We start from the raw sequence: 26,960 nt of genomic DNA on the forward strand, positions 1-26,960 counted from the left end.
AGTCTTCTCTAAAGAGAAGACATGGGGAAAGCGGGAAGTTAAAAAAATCTCATCTTTTGAAGATCAGTTGTAGGTAGTTCTGAGCAGCAAAAAAGGAAACTGAACAAGCCCTTTCCCCCTGGCTTTTGCTAACTAATACATTAAGTACTTTCAGATCTCTCCTGTTGCCTCAAACTTCGTTGTCTTTCAAGAACTGCACACAAATATAAAGATGCTTGTAGATTAAAGCTAGTTTCACACAGAGTGGATTGCACAGAGCAGGCTGCAAAGAGCAATTGCTTGATAAAGAAGGATGACAGAAGTCAAGATTTTTACTGAATGCCTACACATTGTAGCCAATATAACTAACTGTAATCCTAGCACTCTACATTGACTCTTTTTCCACCCCACCCCAACCGTCGCTTACCCCTTCCATTTTCCATATGATTGTTTGAAATAGCATTTAATATCACTTCCAACTCAGTCACCATAAACATGAAAAGATTTGACATACCACTGCACAACATACTCTCATGCCTACACTTAATTTCCTCTGCATTAGGACCAGTTGAAGGAACTTGGGATGTTTTAGATCATCTAAACTTCCAAGCCTGGTAACTGCTAAAAGATATTTTCAGGGTGCTACCAAAACTCTGTTCTAACCTTCATTTCCGCCATTAACGACTTGTCTACATTGAGAGAGTAATCGATTACTATGCCCTTATTCAACTCAAATGCGCCTCCCACCTGCTGTACAAAAGACAGTTTATTGATAGGGAGAAAAGACAGTTTATTGATAGGGAGAAACAAATTGAAGCTACCTTGGTAATTAAGTAGTTAGCCAGCTGAGAGCCCCCGCCTGGCCCTTGAAATGCACTAGTTCCTGCTTTGCAGCTCTTCAGTCAGTCATCCAGGTGTGGCTCACATGTAGAGACCAACTTCTGCTCACCCAAACAATGCTCTCTCTTGCTCTCAACTACAATCATCCCCCTTCCCCTGTCTCTATTCCCCTCATGTATGCTGTCCCCTGCCCTCAGTAATGCCCGCACTCTGGTAGCTGTCCTCAGGAATGCAGTTTTCCTCAGGAGAAGGGCAGCTAGGAGAACGGGGGCGTTACTGATACTGCAGGAAGGGAAGAAGGGTCAATGATTGCTGTCTTTTTTTCCTGGATCAACAAGCAGATCATCAGCAGAGGAGCTGCGGAGTGGGAGGCAAACTAGATACTGGGTTGTCGGGAGACATTACTGAAGGGGACCTGGCAAGGGGAAACAAAACACTCAGCTGGGGGACTGAGGAGTTTGCCAAATACAGGAACCACGAGAGGCCAGCTAGTGCAACACAGCCCTAATGTGGAAGAAACGGCACCAATTCGGGCTGGGTAGTATGGATGTTCTAAATTGTTCCTACAACTATTTTTTGCTATCTTACCAACTGATTTCCCTTTTGTAAGCACGGCCTAAGATTCCAGCATAAGTACTCAGATGGGGAGGGAGGGGAGGGAGTTGAAGTCTTTTATATGATTTTAAGTTATTCTCACTTGCACACACCTTTTCAAAGATCATGTTAGCAAAACAAGGCTACAGGAAAAGGAGAAATTGCTCTAAAATCCCGTGAGCATTCAAGTGCGCGATTATGGAAACCCAAAAAGCGGGCGGCACTGTGCCCAGAGACCTGCCTGGAAAAAGTATAGAAAGACAAGGCTTTCGGACAGATCTCAAGGTCTGGGCAATCAACTGCAGCTCACTCCCTATGGGCAAATCTGCACTACAAAATTAAGTTGACCTAAGTTATGTTGACATACAGCCACCGCAGTAATTGAATCAGTTTTACACGACCACACTACGCTCGTTGTGTCGGCGGTGCGTGTCCTCACCAGGAGCACTTGCACCGATGTACCTGCCAGTGTGGGGCATTGTGGGATGGTTTCTGAAAGGCAACAACAGTCGATGTAAGCAACACAGGGTCCACACTGACACTGTGTCAACCTAACTATGTTGACTTAAGTGCTACACCTCTCGTAGAGGTGGATTTATTAAGTCGGTGTAGTGAGTGAGTTACATCAGTGGTAGCTACATTTTAGTGTCGACAGTTACAGAGTTAGGTTGACATAAGCTGCATTAAAATCAACTTAACTCTGTAGTGTAGGCCAAGCCTATGTTTTCAGGAATTTGCCATGCCCCTCTCTCTCACCCTCTTAATTTGTGACCATCTCAAGTAGCTACCCTTCCTCAGACCCTCTCCCTAAAACATCTTTCCATGGGGGAAGGGAGGGGAAAATAGAGATGCTCTGGGCCAGCAATTTCAGAATAATACAGACAGTCCACAGAAGAAATGAAGAACAGCCAGGTATGTAAAACAAAATTTTTGGTTTAGATAAGGACTGTTCAATCCCTGTCAAACAAGTTTGGCAAGTCACACACTGTGTAGCTTAATGATCAAGACCCAGCAGAGGCAGGATCTAACAAGCAACGTGTTTTCTCTTCAGTGCAGAAGCTTGTTATTACAAACACCAAGGCACCTTTTATAGGCGGATTAAGGCAATACAGGGTCCTAGGCCCACACTTAAATAGAAACCACAGTGTCTCTACCCAGGCTTGGGGTGATAGCAATAAAGGCCACCCACGCCATAAGCTAAGCTTAACGAGAACCTAAAACCATCCCTGTTTCAGCTGGCACAGGTCCATCTCTGCTCCAGACCATCACACTAACAGATCAGAGGGAGAACTCAGCCCCCACATGACTCGACAGAGGACTTGATGGAGTGGTAACAAGGGCCTGGCCTCTCCTTTCTCCAGCCCCACCAGAGTCTCTTGCTGGGGTGGGGCTTCCTCAGGCCATCAGGTTCCAGAGTTAAGCCACTGAGGTTGTTGGTTTTTTTTTAACCTCTGAGTTAAGTTATGGCCAAACAATTCCAAGTAAACATATTTGTAAAGGCTAGCTTGGACACTTCCTAATTGTTTGTGGGTTACAAAGATTTTTAGTTTACCCTACGCTGCTGTCTAGCAAAAATGAAACAAATCCTTGCTTTTTGGTGAGCAGTTCATTGGAATCCATCGTGCTTACCACTAGTTTAATTGACACCGTTCATATTTAAACTGTGCAACAGCTTATTTGTTCTACTCAGAACATGTAAAAGAAATGACTTGCATACAAATATAATTGGACAGAATGAGTGGGTTTAGTCACCTGTTGAGCAGCACGGGAGCATTTGCCATGTGGTTTTTGATGTGATGTGATTTAAGAAGAGCACATAAATAAAATTATGGAAATATATATCGTGGAGTAGTTTCACCACCTGATTATGACTATTTTAAATTAGGTAAAATGTGTTTTACATGTTGATACTTTTAATTAATCTGTTTCTAATTTAACGAAAATAACCGTAGTCTAAACGGCCTGTAAATTTTAATTTAGCAATAAGCTTTTTGGCTGAACTGCATTAGAAGTACCTAAAGTCTCAGCTCTCTACCCTCTTTTTTACTATCTCATTGTGTAAGTGATTTAAACATTTAAAAAAAAAAAGTATTTAGGCTGAGAAATTATGTGCCAAATTTCAGCCCCAAGTGGACTGTAACTAGCAAGTTACAAACCCATTAAATGAAATATATGTATTACTTATGATTCATATTCCTCAGAGACTTCACTGGCCTCCTGCCTCATGTCCTTTCACTGTGCCTCATATTAAAATTATTTAAAAAAAACCCACTAGACTTTGGATTGCCTGATTGCAGGTCTTTTTCTTTATCCAGAGGTAGTTTTGATTAACATTTATAATCTGCATTTGGCTAATCCATACACTTGAAAATCTGTGCAAATAAAGGCAGCCTCTGCAATTTTTAGCAATGGTTTAATATCAGCATGCTGGAGTGAACTATCTTTTTGTTAAGATTTCTTTCTTTCCTTTTTTTTTTAAACCAATTATACCAGACAACATTTTCAGTGCAAATACAAAAACTCAAAAAAAATATGACAATTGTCAAAGTAAATTAAAGCGCCTTATTTTGGTCATTTTTTTTGTGTATTCAATACATTATTTAAGCAGGTCATTTGCAGTTGGACTCCTAGTCATCAATATGAATTAACGAGGTTCTACTGTGTTAACCCACCAAACCCAGATGACATGCTGTCTCTGTTTTCCCAGTGTCTGGCTGAGACAGGAACGAATATGAGCAATGGCTGACTTGAAGCACACGCTGGACAATAAAGAGGTGATGCAATCCATTCCCAGCATAACCAAACGCCCTCTTCTGTTATTTATGATGTAGTATTTCCTAGGAAATTGGGTGGCTTATCTGTAGCCCTATTTCACAGCAATACTTCATGTATCATGTGAGAATTATTAAGAGGCTTGGCTGAATGAACTTCCCTCAGGACTTAAACTTAACATGTTGATTGCCTTCCACCCTATAACATCTGTGAAGAAACTTCTTACTAACAACCCACTTAACAGGCTTTATAAACTCAAGCATGGGGGGAGATTGCTAAACATTATATCCCATAGCTCCATGAGTTCACTTACACCAATACCTACTAAATCCTAGATTACACTGGTGCAGAAAAGCTTATTAGGTAGAAGTGCATCTAAACAGTTAGCCATTTCTCTAACCAACATAGAGGAGGAAAGATTATGTTTGAAGACCATACCATGCATTAGTCCTCTTCCTCGGTACATATCAATAGATGAACGTGAGTATATACAGTACAATTTTGTAAATGATGTATAGGTAGACACACTAGATCCAGCTTTTGCTCAAATTAGAATGTGGATTTTGTCCAAATGGAAGAGGAAAATATCACAGGCAAAAGCTGTTGAGACATTTCCCCCACCCTCTTTTTCCCTGACAATACAGAGCAGGCTTCTGGCTAACAGTGTTAGAGCTCAGGTAGACACCAAGATTTATGAACTCTACAACCAATGACTACCAATTGCTAGCACAATTGCAGCTAGTCAAAAAGTAGATTTCCCCCGCAGCAGATTCAATAAATATCAGCCCTAAGTATTTTTGAGGGAGCTGAACTTACCCTCTTGCCTGCTTCCTTCTCTTCCTCATTTAGCAAAAAGTCTCAATTGCCAGTAGACTTGAACTGTTGCATCAGTACAGAAATCATGTCGTGTGTGTGTGTGTGTGAGTGTGGGGACTCTAGGAGAAAATAATTCTTTAAACGCTCTGTTTAGAACCCTCTCACCTAGCTGTCTTAGGATGTCACTGATGATTTGAACACTTCTGCCTGGCTCAGATACACTTCACCCTATTTAATGACATTTAGACTGTTGGAAACCCCTTCACGTTTTATAAGATATGTTACTGTGCTGATCTGAGCTGTTGGTAGACAGTGCCCTTTCAAAGTTGACATTCCTATTTGACACAATAGCCAGTATTGCCTAGCTGTCACAAACGGCACAAGGTATATTTTCAGAAAGATTCAGAGAGAGAGATTAGGGACAACTTTGAAGGTTAATTGGATTTTACACATACACAAAATAAAGGTCCCCTCTTTAACTTCACCATCATGCATCCTTGGGTCAAAGTTATAAATGACTCTGGGGTGGAGAAAAGGAATAGTATAAGTTTGGAAAAATGAAAGCCTTGCCTCAAGACTATGGTGTTAAGCCATGATACCTCATTGACAAGGGACTAAAATGCATATTCTTTATTGCATGTAGCCAATCTGGAGGAAGGAAGGCTGTCAGAAGTATGCTTCAGGGGAAACTACGCACAGTTGGTGATACCTCAGTCTAAACTGCATGCCATTTGCTAAAAAAAAATAAAATAAAATAAAAAAATAATAATAATAAAAAATGGAATATCACTTAATGTCTCTTACCTTATCACTGTCTAGTGTGTTCTGGGAAGTTCGTGATGCAATTGAAATAGTATCAGGCTGGCTGCTGCCATCTCCCTGACTGTCCAGGTCCTCTCCATCTCTGCAAATATACAATCCAATTGTCAGAATTTGGTTAGCACATCTGTTTCAGAGGCTGCCAGTTCTTATCTGCAACCCTAATGGAAGGCATCTAGATATCACAGCAGTGGGTGCCTAAGACAGCCTTGCACCCCAACCAACCCCAACTGATGACCAGCCTTGCACCCCAACATTTGCTTAATTACTTTATTTTATACTGTAATATATAATGAACTGAGTTAACTATCTTTGTCCAACTTAAGCTGTAAAAAAATATAGCAGCAGCCAACCACAAGGAAGCTTGGTAAGAGAACCCCCCAGGTAGCCATTTCACCAAAACTGCAGAGTGTGAAGTCTGGTTTAAACAAACAAGCAACTTGAGTAAAAAACATGTACTGTAAAAGTTTAATGAGTACATCTGGTCTATGCCCACCTCCTAGGCTGCTGAACATAACACTGACTTCAAACAACACATCCTTTTAGAACAGCACCACAAAAAAATGCAAGGGAGCATTTAGAGCAGAGATTTGAACATGTACCTCACTGTGGTCAACTGGAGCTTAATTTACAAGGACCACACTTGAAGATAACGCTAGCCAACAACGACTCCTATCTTGGCTTAAGTCACGGAATGCACTGAGAACACTGTGTTCCTTACAGAAAATTCCATCATTGCAGTTCAAATATGGCCTTCATGATGGGGCACTTTAAAAATGATCCCCATCTTCTTAATAAGTTATTCAAATTCTAACCTCCTTCCTTTCTGCTTAGTTGTTGGAGCTGTTTTGGGGATGTGGATTGGCTCTTTCAATGCTCCTTTCAGATGAATGGTTCTTTCTTGTATCACTTCCCGAATGTGCTTGATCCAGTCTTGTTTGTTCTCTATACTGGAAGCCTTTAATATGCAAACAAACAAATGGACCATTATGGTTAAGAAGGCCTGTGTCCACTAGTAAACCACACATATACACATGGGAAAAGGCATAAGTATGGTTCCACATATTTATTTTCAAAAATGTATTTAATAGAAAATTCCAGCTAGCTGTTCCCATTTTCAAATTCCACTATTTTCGGTTCCTGACTTTACCAATACTGTTTTATCAAAATATAAATAATTTCAGCTTTGCATACTATATGTTTGCATAATAAAGCACCCTGGAACCCTCATCGAGGTTATGGCCCTCTTGTGTTATAGCTGCTATATGAATACATTGCAAGACGTGTGCGGTAATAGCACCTTACAAATTAGTAACAGAGTAATAAATTCTAAGTGAAGTCTAACTGCATTTAAAGAGATGCTGCCATTTCATAAAAAGAAAAGGAGGACTTGTGGCACCTTAGAGACTAACCAATTTATTAGAGCATAAGCTTTCGTGAGCTACAGCTCACTTCCTCAGATGCATCTGAGGAAGTGAGCTGTAGCTCACGAAAGCTTATGCTCTAATAAATTGGTTAGTCTCTAAGGTGCCACAAGTCCTCCTTTTCTTTTTGCGAATACAGACTAACACGGCTGCTACTCTGAAACCTGCCATTTCATAGAAAATCAACTATTTTATTGAGGTATTTAAGCTTCTGTGTTATGTTTTCTCTACTACTTTTCCCATTTCTTGATATTTGCATGAAAACAGGATCATGGTTTAAGGGCCAGATTCTCAAGAACTGCCTCTAATTGAGCACCTGCACTTTTGTGGTACAACAAATAGTATTTGGTATCCAGCCACTTGATTTGTGGGTACAAATGCTATTTATGGCCAGAAAGAAAGTCACTTAACATCTCTATTGAGCTGTTTGCAAGTGCAATTAATTTCAGACACAAACTTATAGACAAGGTCAAGATCTTACTAAAATTTGGTTTCAAGCATTAGCCTGCAGCTCCTGCTTCCTCTCCCATCAAAATCGTAAACTTCTAATACATCATAATTGTTTATTTAATTATACAAATTACGTAAAGTTTCACAATGGGACTTCATTGGGGAAAAAGCTGCAGGAACAGCTAAATTGCAAGGACAAATGTTTAATTTTTTGTTTTAAAAAAAAAACCCCAAAAAAACAGCAACCCAAAACACCTCTCCCGCTTCAAAAATAGAAGATAGGGAGATTTGTTTCCTTACAGTTTTCCATGAAGTGTAGCTCGTTTTGCAGCTACAATATCAGAATTGCTACAAAGCTCCAGCTTCGACAATTCAGAGTGACAGAGGCATCTTTGTACAGAACAAGAAAAAAATTGGCAGGAGCTAGTAACAAATGTGTCTGAAAAATAAAATGGCAAGGATGTCTTAAAGTATCAGACACAGTCCAACCAGATTATAAAAATATTTTCCAAAGAAAACCATAAAAAAAACCTTTTAAGATGTTGCACGTAGCTGAGCCTTTAAAATCTTTATCTAAAGGGGGAAAAAAAAGCAACAGGAAATAACTTAAGTGTTTGAAATATAAATGCAGGAGACCAGTCTCTGACTGGGTAGCTACTAGTTATGCCAAAAAAGGTTCGGAAGAGAGGTGGTGGACTGAAGTGTTGAGTTGTCTGCTGTAATATCAATTTAGTGTCAAGGACTTTTATGGTGCTAGACTTTCACATACATTTAATAATTAATTTCCACATGGCAGCTGTAAAAAAATGCAAACCCTTTTTGCTGTCATTCTGGACCAGTCTGATTTCTCACCCTCCAAACACAGTACGAGTGAGATTTTTTGTGTGGTTTCCAGGCCAATGCCTTATGACTAAAATTAAGTGCCTGGTATAGAACATTTCATACTTGGATTTAATAATCAAGGGTTTTAATCCTCTTCACCCAGTAAAGGGATAGATTAAGAACACAGCAGTTCCTGTGATAGCCACCATATGCTGTTACCATACAAATAATCCCTCAGATATTCCACTATAGGGTAACTGTCCTGTTGTCTTAAAATAAATGTAAGCAGCAAATGTGGTAATTTTTTTCTTTTTAATTGGCAACCGCTGGATCCACCAACATTTTATCTCAATCAGAAGACATGAGAGCTCCTACCAGTCACTCTCTTCCCATCCAGCCTGCTCTGCCTGGGGCAGACTCCCCTTACTCTGAGGCACTCTTGCCTTCCTCCTTAGTAAGGCAGCTCATGGCAATCCTTAACTGGTTACAGTAACTCCTCGCTTAACGTTGTAGTTATGTTCCTGAAAAATGCTACTTTAAGTGAAACAATGTTAAGTGAAGAGAGAGAGAGAGAGAGAGAGAGAGAGAGAGAAATTTTTTTTGCCAGACAAAAGACGTTATATACACATACACAGTATAAGTTTTAAACAAACAGTTTAATACCATACACAGCAATGATAATTGTGAAGCGTGGTTGAGGTGGTGGAGTCAGAGGGAGGGATATGTATTAGTAGGAGCATTGCCAAAAGATCGAGGGAAGTGATTATTCCCCTCTATTCGGCACTGGTGAGACCACACCTGGAATACTGCGTTCAGTTTTGGTACCCCCACTACAGCAGAGATGTGGACAAATTTGAGACAGTCCAGCTGTCATAAATATAAAGGGAAGGGTAAACCCCTTTAAAATCCCTCCTGGCCAGAGGAAAAAATCCTCTCACCTGTAAAGGGTTAAGAAGCTAAAGGTAACCTCGCTGGCACCTGACCAAAATGACCAATGAGGAGACAAGATACTTTCACAAGCTGGGAGGAGGGAGAGAAACAAAGGGTCTGGGTCTGTCTGTATGCTGCTTTTGCTGGGGATAGACCAGGAATGGAGTCTTAGAACTTTAGTAAGTAATCTAGCTAGGTATGTGTTAGATTATGATTTCTTTAAATGGCTGAGAAAAGAACTGGGCTGAATAGAATGACTATTCCTGTCTGTGTGTCTTTTTTGTAACTTAAGGTTTTGCCTAGAGGGATTCTCTATGTTTTGAATCTAATTACCCTCTAAGGTATCTTCCATCCTGATTTTACAGAGGGGATTTCTTTACTTCTATTAAAAGTCTTCTTGTAAGAAAACTGAATGCTTTTTCATTGTTCTCAGATCCAAGGGTTTGGGTCTGTGGTCACCTATGCAAATTGGTGAGGATTTTTACCAAACCTTTCCCAGGAAGTGGGGTGTAAGGGTTGGGAGGATTTTGGGGGGAAAGACGTGTCCCAACTACGTTTCCCAGTAAACCCAGTTCGAGTTTGGTGGTGGCAGTGGAGATCCAGAGACAAGGGAGAAAATTAATTTGTACCTTGGGGAAGTTTTAACCTAAGCTGGTGAAAGTAAGCTTAGGAGGTTTTCATGCAGGTCCCCACATCTGTACCCTAGAGTTCAGGGTGGGGGAGGAACCTTGACATGGTGGCAGAGTGGTGGGATTAACCTGAAATCATTTTGAGATCAATTTGAGATTTTTTGAACTAGAAATACAGATTTTAAAAAGGAGATTTTTTTTTTCCTTTGGGGCTGCTGGAAAGGAGGTCCAACTGAAAGCAGCTAGTTTTTTCACTGCTTTAGGGCCAGAGCAGAGACAAAAGTGGATTATCTTTGTGAATTGCAGGTTTTCTTTGCCTGGAGGCAGGGTACTTAACTCCTGCAGGGAAATTCAGAGTCTTCCAACCCAGAGGTTTTTTTTCCCCTAAAAGTAAAGGGGGGGGGGGTGTTCTATCCATTTGCCTGGAGACAAAAGTGGCAGAGGTTTTTTTTTTAGGATTTTGATTTTTTTACAAGGAGCACAAGTTTGAAAAGGAATTTTTTTTTCCTTTGGGCTGCTGGTAAGCAGGTTTCCAAGTAGTTGGTGGTTTTTTGCTTTGATTTGGGGCCAGAGCAGAGACAAAGGGAATTGTCTTTTTCTGTAGGCTGACAATCTCTATCAGCGAATAGGTATCCTATTCCAGCACAGCAAAATTTTAGAGCCAAGTTTTGTTTGTTTATTTCTAAACCTTGGGTGTAAAGTTAGTTAAAAACAGAGAGGTAAAGATGACAGACACCAAGGCACTATACAAATTGGAGTTAGCCAAACTGGAGACAATGAAAGAAACCGAAAAAGCTCTAGAAGCTGCTCACAGGAGAGCAATGGAGGCAAAGGAGAAAGAAAGGGAGGCAGCGAAAGAGGCAGAACAACACCAAGCAGCTGCTCACAGGAGAGCTATGGAAGCAAGGGCCAAAGAACTGGAGCAAAAGGAAAAAGAGAGGAAGCATGTGGAGGAGATGGAGAAGATAAAGGCTCAGCAGAATATACCAACAAACCCTAGCAATCCTCCTCCAGGTACCACTTCCCATCCCAGAAAGTTCCCCACCTACAAGGCAGGTGATGATACTGAGGCCTTCTTAGAAAACTTTGAAAGGGCCTGCCTTGGGTACAGCATCTCTACCGATCAATACATGGTAGAGCTGAGGCCGCAGCTCAGTGGACCCTTAGCTGAGGTGGCGGCTGAAATGCCTAAGGAACACATGAACAAGTATGAACTGTTTAAATCCAAGGCGAGAGTCAGAATGGGGATAACACCCGAGCATTCTCGTCGGAGGTTCAGAGCCCTAAGGTGGAAATCAGACGTGTCATTTACCCGACATGCCTACCACATTGTGAAACATTGGGATGCCTGGATATCAGGAGCATGTGTTGAATCTCCAGTACATTTGCCCTTCCTAATGCAAATGGAGCAGTTCTTAGAGGGTGTTCCTGAGGAAATAGAAAGATACATCCTAGATGGGAAGCCCAAAACTGTAATCAAGGCAGGAGAGATTGGAGCCAGATGGGTGGAGGTGGCAGAGAAAAAGAAAACTGGTCGCAGTTCCAGCGGAGACCAGAAGGGACAACCCCAGACCACACCCTATTACCGGGAGCCGCCTAAGGCCACCTACCTCCCAAAGAACCCTCCAGACACCTTATCGTCCCACCACCCTGTTCTCCAGCAACCCATCTCGCCCCAGTGACCCGTCAGCTGGACGATGTTTTAAATGTAATGAGCTGGGGCATGTAAAGGCCAACTGCCCCAAGAACCCCAACAGATTACAGTTCATTGCACCGGAATCACACCAGAGGTCTGCAGGCCCAGATACCTCCCAGATACCCTTGGAGCGGAGGGAAACTGTGAGTGTGGGCGGGAAGAAGGTCACTGCGTGGAGGGACACCGGAGCACAAGTGTCAGCTATCCATGCTTCCTTAGTGGACCACAATTTAATCAACCCAGAGATCCCAGTGACGATTCAACCCTTCAAGTCCAACTCTTTCGATTTGCCTACAGCCAAGTTACCTGTCCATTACAAGGGCTAGTCAGAAACGTGGACTTTTGCAGTCTATGATGATTATCCCATCCCCATGCTGTTGGGGGAAGACTTGGCCAATCATGTGAAGCAGGCCAAGAGGGTGGGAATGGTCACCCGCAGCCAGGCTAAACAAGCCGTGATGCCTAGCTCTGTTCCGGAAACTTTTATCAGGACCCGGTCAGAGGTGATGGACCCGGACCCCAGGCCAATGTCTGCAACCGCAGTAGTGGATCCAATCCCAGAGAACCAGATGGAACCAGTCCCAGAACCGGAACCAGCAGAACAACCAACACCAGACCCATTGCCAGCAATGAATCCAGTACTTGCAACCTCAACACCAGAGGGCCCCACCAAACCTGAACCGGCAGCAGCCCATAACCCTACACAAGAGGCTCAGCCAGAGCATGAACCCCAACATAGTGTCCCAGCGGAGAGCGGTTCACAGTCAACGGAAACAGCCCCATCCCCTACATCGCTTCCAGAGGGACCAAGCATAGGTCCACAATCCAATGAGAAACTGATGTCTCCAGCATCAAGGAAACAGTTCCAGACCGAACAGGAAGCAGACGAAAGCCTCCAGAGAGCTTGGACTGCGGCACGGAGCAACCCACCACCTCTCAGCTCTTCTAATTGATCCAGGTTTGTTGTAGAAAGAGGACTTTTATACAAGGAAACTCTTTCTGGTGGACACCAGGAAGACTGGCATCCTCAGAGACAGTTAGTAGTTCCAACTAAATACCTGGCCAAGCTCTTGAGCTTAGCCCACGATCACCCTAGTGGCCATGCTGGGGTGAACAGGACCAAAGACTGTTTGGGGGGGGTCATTCCACTGGGAGGGAATGGGCAAGGATGTTTCTACCTATGTCCGGTCTTGTGAAGTATGCCAAAGAGTGGGAAAACCCCAAGATCAGGTCAAAGCCCCTCTCCAGCCACTCCCCATCATTGAAGTTCCATTTCAACAAGTAGCTGTGGATATTCTGGGTCCTTTTCCAAAAAAGACACCCAGAGGAAAGCAGTACATACTGACTTTCATGGATTTTGCCACCCGATGGCCGGAAGCAGTAGCTCTAAGCAACATTAGGGCTAAAAGTGTGTGCCAAGCACTAGCAGACACTTTTGCCAGGGTAGGTTGGCCCTCCGACATCCTCACAGATGCAGGGACTAATTTCCTGGCAGGAACTATGGAAAACCTTTGGGAAGCTCATGGGGTAAATCACTTGGTTGCCACTCCTTACCACCATCAAACAAATGGCATGATGGAGAAGTTTAATGGAACTTTGGGGGCCATGATACGTAAATTCGTAAATGAGCACTCCAATGATTGGGGCCTAGTGTTGCAGCAGTTGCTTTTTGCCTACAGAGCTGTAACACACCCCAGTTTAGGGTTTTCACCATTTGAACTTATATATCGCCGTGAGGTTAAGGGGCCATTATGGTTGGTGAAGCAGCAATGGGAGGGATTTACACTTTCTCCAGGAACTAACATTCTGGACTTTGTAACCAACCCACAAAACACCCTCCGAACCTCTTTAGCCCTTGCTAAAGAAAACTTACAGGATGCTCAAAAAGAGCAAAAAGCCTGGTATGATAAACATGCCAGAGAGTGTTCCTTCAAAGTAGGGGACCAGGTCATGGTCTTAAAGGCGCTCCAGGCCCATAAAATGGAAGCATTGTGGGGAGGGCCATTCACGGTCCAGGAGCGCCTGGGAGCTGTTAATTATCTCATAGCATTCCCCACCTCCAACCGAAAGCCTAAGGTGTACCATATTAATTCTCTAAAGCCCTTTTATTCCAGAGAATTAAAGGTTTCTCAGTTTACAGCCCAGGGAGGAGACAATGCTGAGTGGCCTGAAGGTGTCTCCTACGAAGGGAAAAGTGCTGGTGGTGTGGAAGAGGTGAACCTCTCCATGACCCTTGGGCGTATGCAGCGACAGCAGATCAAAGAGCTGTGCACTAGCTACGCGCCGACGTTCTCAGCCACCCCAGGACTGACTGAACAGGCATACCACTCCATTGACACAGGTAATGCTCACCCAATTAAAGTCCAACCTTACAGGGTGTCTCCTCAAGCTAAAACTGCTATAGAACGGGAGATCCAGGATATGTTACAGATGAGTGTAATCCGCCCCTCTGGAAGTGCATGGGCATCTCCAGTGGTTCTAGTTCCCAAACCAGATGGGGAAATACGTTTTTGCGTGGACTACCGTAAACTAAATGCTGTAACTCGCCCAGACAACTATCCAATGCCACGCACAGATGAACTATTAGAGAAACTGGGACGGGCCCAGTTTCATCTCTACCTTGGACTTAACCAAGGGGTACTGGCAGGTACCGCTAGATGAATCTGCCAAGGAAAGGTCAGCCTTCACCACACATCTTGGGCTGTATGAATTTAATGTACTCCCTTTTGGGCTGCGAAATGCACCCGCCACCTTCCAAAGACTTGTAGATGGTCTCCTAGAGGGATTAGGAGAATATGCAGTCGCCTACCTTGACGACATGGCCATATTTTCGGATTCCTGGGCAGAACACCTGGAACATCTACAAAAAGTCTTTGAGCGCATAAGGGAGGCAGGACAAACTGTTAAGGCTAAGAAGTGTCAAATAGGCCTAACCAGAGTGACTTACCTTGGACACCAGGTGGGTCAAGGAACTATCAGCCCTCTACAGGCCAAAGTGGCTGCTATCCAAAAGTGGCCTGTCCCAAAGTCAAAGAAACAGGTTCAATCCTTCTTAGGCTTGGCCGGTTATTACAGACGATTTGTACCGCAATACAGCCAAATCGCCGCCCCACTGACAGACCTAACCAAAAAGAAACAGCCAAATGCCGTTCAGTGGACCGAAAAGTGTCAGAAGGCCTTTAACAAGCTTAAAGCGACACTCATGTCTGACCCTGTACTAAGGGCCCCAGACTTTGACAAACCGTTCCTAGTAACCACAGAGGCGTCCGTGCGTGGTGTGGGAGGAGTTTTAATGCAGAAAGGACCGGATCAAGAATTCCACCCTGTAGTGTTTCTCAGCAAAAAACTGTCTGAGAGGGAAAGCAACTGGTCAGTCAGTGAAAAAGAATGTTACGCCATTGTCTACGCTCTGGAAAAGCTACGCCCATATGTTTGGGGACGGCGTTTCCACCTGCAAACCGACCATGCTACGCTACAGTGGCTTCATACCGCCATGGGAAATAACAAAAAACTTATTCGGTGGAGTTTAGCTCCAAGATTTTGATTTCGACATCCAACACATCTCAGGAGCTTCTAACAAAGTGGCTGATGCACTCTCCCGTGAAAGCTTCCCAGAATCAACTGGTTAAAATTGTCCTTGAGATGTGGAAAATATTGTTAGACTTTATGTTCTTGGTAGTATATTTAGAGGTGCATGTGTCTTATTAACTCTGTTTTTCCTGGAGCTCTAGGAAGAAATCCCAGCCAGCTCACCCTCACCCTAGCTGAGATTTGGGGGGCGTATCATAAATATAAAGGGAAGGGTAAACCCCTTTAAAATCCCTCCTGGCCAGAGGAAAAAATCCTCTCACCTGTAAAGGGTTAAGAAGCTAAAGGTAACCTCGCTGGCACCTGACCAAAATGACCAATGAGGAGACAAGATACTTTCAAAAGCTGGGAGGAGGGAGAGAAACAAAGGGTCTGGGTCTGTCTGTATGTTGCTTTTGCCGGGGATAGACCAGGAATGGAGTCTTAGAACTTTAGTAAGTAATCTAGCTAGGTATGTGTTAGATTATGATTTCTTTAAATGGCTGAGAAAAGAACTGGGCTGAATAGAATGACTATTCCTGTCTGTGTGTCTTTTTTGTAACTTAAGGTTTTGCCTAGAGGGATTCTCTATGTTTTGAATCTAATTACCCTCTAAGGTATCTTCCATCCTGATTTTACAGAGGGGATTTCTTTACTTCTATTAAAAGTCTTCTTGTAAGAAAACTGAATGCTTTTTCATTGTTCTCAGATCCAAGGGTTTGGGTCTGTGGTCTGTGGGGAAAGAGCTGTGGGTCTGTGGGGAAAGACGTGTCCCAACTACATTTCCCAGTAAACCCAGTTCAAGTTTGGTGGTGGCAGTGGAGATCCAGAGACAAGGGAGAAAATTAATTTGTACCTTGGGGAAGTTTTAACCTAAGCTGGTGAAAGTAAGCTTAGGAGGTTTTCATACAGGTCCCCACATCTGTACCCTAGAGTTCAGAGTGAGGGAGGAACCTTGACACCAGTGGAGGGCAACGAAAATGATAAGGGGGTTGGGGCACACGACTTATGAGGAGAGGCTGAGGGAACTGGGGTTATTTAGTCTGCAGAAGAGAAGAATAAGGAGAGATTTGACAGCAGCCTTAAACTACCTGAATGGGGGGTTCCAAAGAGGATGGAGCTAGGCTGTTCTCAATGGTGGCAGATGACAGAACAAGGAGCAGTGGGGGAGGTCCTTGAATATTAGGAAACACTATTTCAGTAGGAGGGTGGTGAAGCACTGGAATATGTTACCAAGGGAGGTGGTGAAATCTCCATCCTTAGAGGTTTTTAAGGCCCGGCTTGACAAAGTCCTGGCTGGGATGATTTAGTTGTGGTTGGTCCTGCTTTGAGCAGAGGGTTGGACTCGATGACCTCCTGAGGTCTCTTCCAATCCTAATAGTCTATGATTCTATGATATTTTCCAGGGGATGCCTTGCTGCTAAATGATGAACTAGCACTTGGCTGAGCCCTCAAGGGTTAACACATTGCTGTTACTGTAGCCTCACACTCTACAAGGCAGCACGAATGGAGGGAGGGGACACAATAGACGCATGGCAGTGGCTGCAAACATTCCCTGTGGAAACTGAATGTGATGATGAACCCACGCTATCCGACTGGAGTGCACCACTATGGGGGGGACGAGGGGGACGACACACAGAGACATGTGAATTGCCTCTTTAAGTACTCTGACCCCACTCTAAGTACACTGCCTTTTTACATAGATCAGCAAGCTGAGACAGCAGCTGCTGGCAGCAAGCTCCCTGTGTCCTGAGCCCTGTCGTATCCCTCCCCCGCTCTGTGAAGATGGCGTATGTGGGGGTGGGGGGGGGGGGCGGACAGACAGGAGCAGGGGGAGGAAAACACCCTGACATTAGCACCCCTCTTCCCCCTCACCCCCCGCAGAGCAAGCAGGAGGCTTGTGGAGCAGCTCCAAGGCAGAGGACAGGAGCAGCACATGGCAGTGGGGGGAGGGACAGCTGAACTGCCAGGCAATTGATAGCCTGCTGGGCTGGGGAAAGCTGATAGGGGGGCTGCTGGTCCCCCCTGGTTCCAAGCCCCCACCAGCTGGCTTCAATGGGCTGCTCTTCCTGCAAGCAGTGGACAAAGCAGGCAGCTGCCAAACATTATAAGGGAGCATTGCACAACTCTAAATGAGAATGTTCTCTAATCGATCAGCGACGTGACAACGTTAAGTGAGGAGTTACTGTATTACTTTTTACTGTGCTGCTTTCTGTTACTTTGTCCCACTCCTACATTTGAGATTTCTCAGGGCCAAAGTACCCAATATTCTGATCTTTAGCTATTCCCACCCCCACCCTCCAAAAGAGTATTATTCCTACCCACGTGAATATTTCTATTTTGTGTAATGTGAAAAATTTCCCTCCAGTCAACGTAGTCTGATCTCAGGCCCCAGCTCGGCCAGAGTTGGTGGTGGTGCCTTGTTCCACTTGGTGTCTACTACCAAGCGCCGGAACTCTGTTGCATCCTTGCCACAACCCCTGAAGTGCAGCTTCGGCCACATACTCGTGACTTGGATCATCAAAGACCTCTGCCATAGCGCGAACAAAGTCTTCAAACAGTCCTAGAAATGCGCTTGATTCTTCCAGGAGTGGAGATGCCCGAGCCAGTGCCTCCCCAGTAAGGAGGCTGATATCAGTCCCACTTGGGCTTGATCAGTGGGGTACAACTGTGGATGTAGTAGAAACTGGAGCCATGAAATGTGTTGCCATCACCCTTGAACTTGTCAGGTGAGGGGAAGCTTGGGCTTGCAGGGAGCAGGGATCACTGCTCATGGCAGCATGGCTTGAGTTTGCAGAACCACATTTTGCACTTGCAGGGAGGCAATCTGGGCCTGCAAGGTCTGCAGGGCTCCCCGGTATCGCTGTCCGAGATACTGGCCTTTGTAGAATCCACGTTCACTGTATCAGCTCTACTTCTCTTATTGTTGGTGTTGGGGATGCTCAAATCGTCACGTGACTGGGACAGTGGGAGTCACGCCCAGTGGTCAGAGCAGAAGATGGATGCCAGGAATTGGAGCCCAGAGTCAAAGGCCAGCTCTGACCCCTGGCTTTGGCATGTGGAGTCCAAAATGAGGAATCAGAGCTGTGGGTTAGACCAGGTCACCTGGAGTGAGGCAAGGCAAAGGCAAGGCTGGGGCCAAGGCAGGAGCAGGGCTGGGAACAAACAGGGAAAGTCTACCACAGCTGTGGACAAATGCTTTGAGCAGCCGCTAAACAGCTGCTGCTGGGCTTAAGAGCCGGTCTGCTGATTTTTCCCACCAGATTGTGTAGCCAATCAGGCAGCTTACTACAGGCCAGCTGTGTTCATTAGGTTGCCTTGAGATCGGCCCTGCTGCAGGCCCTGCTTTCTGATGCTCCCTATACTCACAATTTACAGGCTGTTCTTTCAGTTTAGAACTCACAGCCCGGTTCTCAAAAGGCTTGTCACGGCACCTCTGTCTCTCGTTTAACCCAAGAACAGTCTTCAGCACTATCACAATGCCCCCTGGTCATGTTTATAAGACTTCTGCCCTGTGGGAATACACGTCTCATGGAACCTGGGCATTATAGCTGCTGCAGTCCTCTTCGCTGTCCCCCCTCTGAAATGCTGCTCAGTTCTCTTGTAGTGCTGGCACCTCTCAGAGATGCAGGATAAATAACAGAGGCTGCTTTCCCCAGTGTTCACCCATTCACACACCACACTCTACTAGGCTTTAGGCGGATCAGGCTCAAGTATAGTTTAACACTTCTTTTGTGGCATTTCACATCTATCCTTTACTAGTAAGCCACAGTAGGAGTCATGTCTTCCACATTGCTCATTGTGCACAGGATTAGCCTTGTTAGAATAAAATTATCCAAACCTGGGAATTGCTACATTAGATTTGATTAGTTATCTATCTAGTAGAGCACACCATTCATCAGCAATTCGTAACAGATACAGAGCACAATAAACCCTGTAACTGACAGTTATGGAATAGCCTGTCCATGGGTTTATTTCTTCCTGACTCCATCAGTTAGCGGCTGGCTTAAATTCTCAAGCAAGAGGATTTAAATCCCAACAGAAAAGCAAAGTAAACAAATTAAACAGCTTTACACTCCTCTCAAATTTACAGGAGAGAACAAGATTGCTTATTCCTAGGTGGGCTGCACAGACTCTCCCAGTATCTAAAGGACCACTAAGATTTAATATACACCACCCCTAATTAAGGTTAAGGTAAGTTTACCTGGCTCAAGGGGGTGTCCATCCATAGGCAATCAAATTCACAGACGTTATTTTTTTGTTTATTTTAAACAGTAATGTATAAAGATCTGCAGTCAAACAATTGATATAGGAAGCATAAATATGCCTCCTTGAAAAATTACCTTAAGCACAATTTTGTTGTCAGAAGTTGGTGTCCTTCCTACCCACAGTGCAAATTTGCATGGATCTCCTTCTACGTGCTCCGTGACACCCAACTCTGAAGTCTGGAAGTGAGAAAAATTGGTTAGGACTTTATGATAATTTTTGCACAGTATCCACAGAAAGACAACTATTCCACTAAGCTGAACATATACTCCTAAGTCACTCCTGAGCATTCAAAAGTTCCTCTTCACATTGACATTGTTGAGAACCCCATCTATTGGCTTTTTTGCTTAGAAATAAAAATTTTCAGCAAACTACTTCCAACATTGGTATACAAATTAATAAAAATGTGGTTACACCACCAAATAACATGTCAGAAATTCTATGTTCTGATTTTTCACCCAAATTCTCATTACTCTATTCTAAGTGTCAGTTTCTCAGGCTAGAAGTCAAGCAGCTGCTGTCCTCACTTATTTCAGTTAGAGATCAAGGCAATTATTACAGCAAGTAAGGGACAGTATTCTTGCCTGGAAATCATGGGTTAACAAAAGAAGATTTTTATTTATGTTTAAAATTCTAATTTCCTTTCTACCTAAGAAATCACTTCTAATGTGTTTCCTTTCCTCTGCAATAATGGAAATGATTCAGAAATTGCATGGCCTTGGAGGTGAACTTTCCGAGATGTGTATTCCAAGTAGGTGTGTGCGCGCACTGGAGGTGGAGACTTTTGCCTAGCAGTTTCTGTAGAGAGGTGGCATTCATGCCTTATGGCTGTGGCCCCTCCCCAGATACATGAGGTAATGCCGCCCCAACCCCTCAGTTCCTGTGCACTGAACATCCAGGGGAAGACTTCAATGCAGAGGGGACTCAGCGTGGGCCGTGGAATATATGTCTGCATTCCATCTTGAAGAACCACAGTTACAGTAAGTAAACATTTCTTTTTCTTTGAGTAGATGCAGAGGTGTATTCCAAGTAGGTGACTAGCAAGCAGTACCCCCATCTGGAGGCAGGGCTTGGCGTCTACCTTGAATAAGGACTGCAGGACTGAACTTCTAACATTAGTGTCTGCTCTGGAAGATGCAATGATTGCGTAATGGTCTGTAAATGTATACATGGACGACCATGTGGCCACCCTGCAAATGTCCAATATGGAAATGTCATTAAGGAATGCCACCAATGTTGCCTTCACTGTCGTTGAATGTGCCCGTATCTGCGGGGGAGAGGGGAGGGACGTAGCAGAAGCTCTCTCTTGATCTTGATACAAGATGTTATCCTTCTAGAGATGGTCTGTACAGAGATTGCTTGTGCCTTCATGCGGTCCGCACAGGATATGAACAGGCAAGACGAAGCACAAAACTATTCAGTCCTGTTCAGATAAAAGGCTAGATAGCATCTAACACATGGAGGCATTATTTCTCTGGGGAGAAATGAGGTTTAGGGAAAAATACAGGTAAATACGCCACCTGATTCAAATGAAACTCAGAGATCACTTTGAATCCAAGTTTGGTTGTGGCCAGAGTGTAACTTTGTCCCTGGGGAACTGCGTGTCAGGAGACCAAGTCATCAGGGCCTGCAACTCTCATGCTCTCCTGGCTGAGTTAAAGACTTTCAAGAATGCAATTTTCTGTAGCCTGATCTGACAGTGGCTAGGACCCAACTGTTGAATGTTATCAAGACCCAGGCATTGTAAAAGTGGGCCAGCCTGCCTGAAAAAGAAGGGGGAGGATGATGAGGGAGGAAGAAAAACAACTGGAAGAGTACTCTAGAACTAGCGAGTGAAAATGGGTGCTTAGCAGGCACTGAAGGCTGGTGTGCAGAGCGGCCAGGTCCCAAACTCTAGTGCTTCCTCTTATGAGACCTCTCTCTCTTCCTAGGATAGTTTCACGTCTCGGGGTTGGGAGGGAAGGGCTGCACAAAGTGGTGCTGCTGCGCCGCATAATGGCATCTCTGGATGGGTGGCATATATACTTCCAAAGACCTTAAGGTAGTCCTTGAAAGAATGCAAGATTTCATCTGTCGTGTCCAAAAACAAGATTCAGCCATTAAATGGCAAGTCCTCCATGGCTTGCTGGACATCCAGTGTGATCCCCGTGTTCCGGAGCCAAGAAGCCCTCTACATAGTAATTGCCAAGGCCCTGGCCCTGGCCAAAGTGTTTGCCACATCAAGTGCTGATTGTAAAGACATTTCAGCCACCAAGCAACCCTCAGTGAGAAATGCCCAAAATTCATCTTGGGAAGCCTCGGCAACTGCTCTTCAAATTTGTCCACAGCCGACCAACTGAAGTCATATTTGGCAGCAGGGCTTTCTGGTTCATGATCCTCATCTATTCTGATGATGAATATCTTCCTGCCTAGAAGGTCCAGGCACTTTGAGTGCCTGTCCCAGGGGGAGAACTTCAACCTGCCCTTCCAAACTCTGTCGTTCAATACTGTGACCATCAGGGAGCTCTGGGACAGGTGTGAATAAAACCCCTTATATCCCCGTACCAGCACAAAATATGCTTGGCCACCGGTGGTACAGAGGCCAGCGTACCCCAAAGAGACTTCACAGGCTCAATGAGCATCTCATTAATTGGGAGGGCCACTCTCCCAGGGACAGAGGACTGGATAATGTCCATGAGTTTATGGGTATTCTCCTGGAGAAATTCCACCTGAATACCCAGGGACAAGGCCACCTGACTTAAAAAGTCTTGGTATGCCCTGAAGTCCTCCGGGATGGAAGGGAAGGATGAACCTGGCCACAGCTTATTGCCCACCAAGGAGGATGAGGTTGTTGGCTGGATCAGAGGCAGATCCTGTTCCTGAGGCAGCGTTTCCAGAAGGGGAAACTCTGATGGCTCCACAGGAAGGGGAACCCTGGGTCATCTGGACTTGCAGCTGATCTGCAGCCACGAATGCTGCACGAGCAGGCAATCTCGCTCTTGAGACAATGAGCAAGATCTCTGGAAGTGAGGAGCTTCCCACTGAGCCCAAGGTGCAGCCACTGATATGGGTAAAGCATTGGTGGCCAGCAGGCGCTGGGCCAAGGGCCTCCATCCTGGCCTCAGGGCACATGCCAACCTTGGTAGCTGTACTGGTCCACCGGTTGCCTCTGAACCCCCTCAGGTGAAGTGGAATGGGAGAATGAGGAGCCTGACTCTGAAACAGAGGAGTCCTGGACCTCGGAGACATGGGAGGAGCAACTCTAGAGGGAGCCAGCAGGAGATTCGACTCATCCATAGCCCAGAATGACATCACAATCAGCACTGCTGATGTAGTTGGTACCACCGTGCCAAAAAGGTCAGTGCCGTAGGCCAGGTCGGTTCTGGTGTAAACAATAGTACTAGGGTGCCTGCGTGTCTTGATGTAGCGAGGGCAGGGGGCATGCCAACATCCACATAATCATCTGCAGCACTGATGCAGAGGAACAGCCCATGTGGTGGGGCGATGCCCCACCCCCATGCCAGATTGGTCTTCAACAGGCCAGATTGGCTGCGCAAGGTGGCAGCCAATCAGGGAGGGCCTGTTAGAGAGCCAATCAGGGCCAGTATTACAGCCAGCCAATCAGGGCTAGGCTAGGCCCTATATAAAGGCTGCCCAGGAAGGGAGCGGGCAGCGTCTCCCAGGCCTTCAGAGGGTGAAGGTCTGTCTCCTGCATGAAGAGACTAGTACCAGGGACAGCGCAGTGCTGGGCAGGCAGGGGGAGCAGAAGGGAACTTCCGCCCAGTACCTGCTGGGCTGCGGGCCCTGAGAAAAAGGGCTGAGCCAGTGCAAAGGGGCCGAAGGGGAAACGGCCCAGGGAGAGAGACGGACAAAGAGAGAGAAGGAGGGCAGGCAGGAAGGCTGCCGCCAAAGGGTCCCTGGGTTGGGACCCAGAGTAGAGGGCGGGCCTGGGTCCCCCCCTTCCACTTCCACCTGGCCATTAGAAGTGGACATCACGGACTGTACCAGACCTCTGCCAAAAGGGGTTAGACTTTGGGGTGTGATTGGCTACTGTGGCTGGGGTGAAGAGAAGGACTGCTGATAACACCAAACCCCTGTAAGGGGGTGAGACCGGAGCAGTGGGCACTGCTGGAGGGCAGTGTCCTGAAGAGGACGCTGCAAGCTGGGAGCAACGCAGATCAAGATGCCAATCTAGGGCGAGAGACGGATGGGACATCATTACTGGCAGAGGGAGCGCCGCATGAACTGAGCTAATTCCCAGAGTGAACAGCAGGAGTCGCTGCGGTGATGAGTCCAAACCCCATCACAGCCTGGTACTGAAGAACTTTGTACTGTCTCCGGTACCATGTCCATACTTTGTGGTGAGGTGCTGATCTGGCGGCGTGCTCCAACTGAGGGGTCATCACAGGTGCCAGGCCCACAAAGTCTTGGACCAATGGCAAGGATGGGACTGAAAGGCAGAGTAGGTCTGCCACAACCTGGTACGCTGACGTCACTTAAACTGTCGGTACTGGACTAAACAGATGCCCAGAGCCTGGAACTGGAGTTGATGGCATGGGGTGTCTGCCCTCACTACTCTGTACTGAGGGAGAGTCAAAGTCACCTGTGTCAGTCCGCGTTCTTCTCAGGAGAGTGGGAGAACTCATCCTGGCACCTAGAGCACTTCCGATCAGTCTTATGCGACATCCTCTTTTGGTGCCGACAACTAAGAACGACTCCTACGCCTCTTCAGAGAGGCCCCTGACCTGAAACAGGAGGCAGCGCTTCCCGAGCCAGAGGATGATCTGCAGCCTGAGGAAGGCCACGGCACTGGGTCAGGCCTTGTGGCCTGCTGAAGCAGCTGTTGCTTAAGGCGAAGTCCACCACCTCAGTCCTCTCCTTGAACCATCTGCAGATTGAACAGTGCTCCTTTAAGGGGGGCTTCGCCAAGGCAGAGCAAGCACCACGTGTGGTGGTCATTGTTAGGAATCACCACTTCACATGAAGGGCAATGCTTGAACCCCAGTGAGGGCATCACCGGGGAGCACTACCACTAAACTAACTAGCCATTTACAACGTACAATCAAACTAGATGAAGAGATAAAATGCCAGGTTGTGAAGCAACAACTGCACAGAGCTCTGACTCCAGCTGATGGACAGTGAAAAGGAACTGAGGGGGGTTGGGGCGATGCTACCTCATATCGCCAGAGGAGGGGCTACACGCACAAGACATGAGCACCTCCCCTCTAGGGGTACTAGTAGGCAAAAGGCTCCAACGCACGCACACACTTACTTGGAATACACATCTGCATCTACTTGAAGAACCCAAAACATAAAAGGGTAAATTAAAGGACGAAGTATTGGCTTCTCAGATCATGTGGGTACAGGCAGATGTTTTAATACCAGAACCTTGTAGAGAATTGCTGTCCAATAACTTGTTTTTTCTTTCCAATTGGAGTATAAAACGTCACTTAGTTTCTCCTTTAGCAATACAAAAAGAATTTAGTCCAAGAGAACTAGCAAATAAATTAGGAAACAAATCAAACTGCAAGATGCCTGACTCTTTAAATGTAAAAAGGTGAACATTCAGAATTGTTATGTGGGATTATGGCTTAAGTGTAAGTAACAAAGTCAATTGTTACATACATAATGGAAACTATCTTCCCACACACACACACACAGCACTAATAGCATCTACACACTGACTGTAACGTGCACTGGATAGCCACAGCATGGGAGGCACTAATTTTTTTTTCTAATAGCATTTCGACACTACTTGCTTTTGTGGTCTTGGTCAAATCAGACTCACTGCTTTGTCATCCACATCTGTAAAACTTTACCTCATAAGCGTGTTTGTAAAGCACTTTTATTTCAAAGTGTAAAATATATTTAATTGATCTATGAACAATCTTTGCATATGCCAACAAGCTGTACAATGCAAATACTGAAGGGTATCTTAACATGTAACATCACAATTAAAAAAATATCAGAAAAGTATTTTTAAGTGAACTTTAAAAAGTTATTAATGTAAGTGATACTTGGAAAAGCAATCCTCTGGGTGCTACAGGGACGTTGGTGTTGAAAAGCCCCATCCTCAGATACTGCTTAGTCAGAGGATAGAAATATTAGAAAGAAATCAGATTATATTTCTGCCTGTACCTTATATAAATTAATATGAAATAGACTATTTGGAGAACAAAAAACCCTAGTAATACAGAATTCCACTGCTTGTCTCAAACTAAGTCAAGAAATAGAATAATTTATATTCAGCAGCAAGTTCTAAATATAAATTTTAGTTATTAAGACAACAACTTGAATTCTAGAAAAATTTTAAAGATAATTTTGAAGTACTGTAGTGTCAGGTACTGCACTTGCTCCCAAGTCCTGCCAATTTTTATAAATTTACAAATCACATCTTTTTAAATTAATATCTCTCCTCCATCTACTCCAAGAAACTGCTTATTCATAAGTGCTGTAAGGTGTACCCCGTGAAACTGAAACAAAAGGAAAATATATTTTCTTCCTCCAACCCCTTTCAGTTGTTTGACAGTAATTCAGCTGTTACTTGTCACAATACTGGATAAAAAACAGTTGCATGTTTTTCAGGTGGTGGCATTCCTTTAATTTCACTTTTAGTCGAGTTACATGTAGTAATTAAGTCAACAATCTCTGATTTTGAGACAATGTACTTTTGTATTACTGGGGGGTGAGGGTGGTGGGTTTGCTCTCTTTCTTCAACTTAATCCCCAGAGTATTATCTTGACAATATCCTCATTAGATCTGGTTAGAAAATGCCACCATGGAAAATTACAACAGTAAAAGATTTTTGTCAAAAATTTCCAGGGAAAATATCATCTCTGTCTAAATACCTGAAATACAAAATAATCAGCTTTCAGCAGAAAATTTTTTGATTTTTCTATGAAAATTCAACATTTTCCATGGAAAGGAAACACGATGTAAAAAGTTTTCCACAGAACGCTGGGATTTTTGACAAAACCAATATAAACAGAAAATTTTCCACAAACCCTAATCCTAGCTCTGCCTTGAAGATTACCATTTCCACAAGCACACAGAAATGTTTCCCTCTCATAGGTTAATAATGGCAAAGACCAGATGGGCTATGATGTGGGATTGCGCAGCAGGAAGACGATACGCTGTCTACTCCTAGCAAGTATGAAAAATCTGGCAGCAGCACCGATGCACCCAGGTATAAACTCTTAACACATCTGTACAAGACAGTTAATTTCACATAGAAAGTGCTGCCATTTCACAGGGAAGCTGACAGAACAGTATTTATATGCATAGCTTTTAAGATTGAAACAAGCAGAAGTTGTTGGAGAACTCGGAGCTCTATCATACAACCCTGTTCTCTGACTCCAAACTCTTATTACATTTACA

At 44.7% G+C, this 26,960-nt stretch overlaps 1 protein-coding gene across 6 annotated transcripts in view; it reads right to left on the reverse strand.

The window, feature by feature from the left end:
- Positions 1 to 26,960, reverse strand: part of TRIO (trio Rho guanine nucleotide exchange factor) — a 402,095-nt gene that overhangs the window by 99,994 nt on the left and 275,141 nt on the right. For all 6 annotated transcript variants that reach the window (XM_073332315.1, XM_073332317.1, XM_073332318.1 and 3 more), the window contains 3 exons: positions 19,682 to 19,783; positions 6,636 to 6,778; positions 5,806 to 5,905 (listed from right to left, as the gene is read on the reverse strand). In XM_073332315.1, the coding sequence (XP_073188416.1) occupies positions 5,806 to 5,905; positions 6,636 to 6,778; positions 19,682 to 19,783 (345 nt within the window). The remainder of the gene's footprint in view (positions 1 to 5,805; positions 5,906 to 6,635; positions 6,779 to 19,681; positions 19,784 to 26,960) is intronic.

The sequence above is a fragment of the Lepidochelys kempii genome, chromosome 2, assembly GCF_965140265.1.
Source record: "Lepidochelys kempii isolate rLepKem1 chromosome 2, rLepKem1.hap2, whole genome shotgun sequence".
In the NCBI taxonomy this organism is placed as follows: Eukaryota; Metazoa; Chordata; order Testudines; family Cheloniidae; genus Lepidochelys; species Lepidochelys kempii.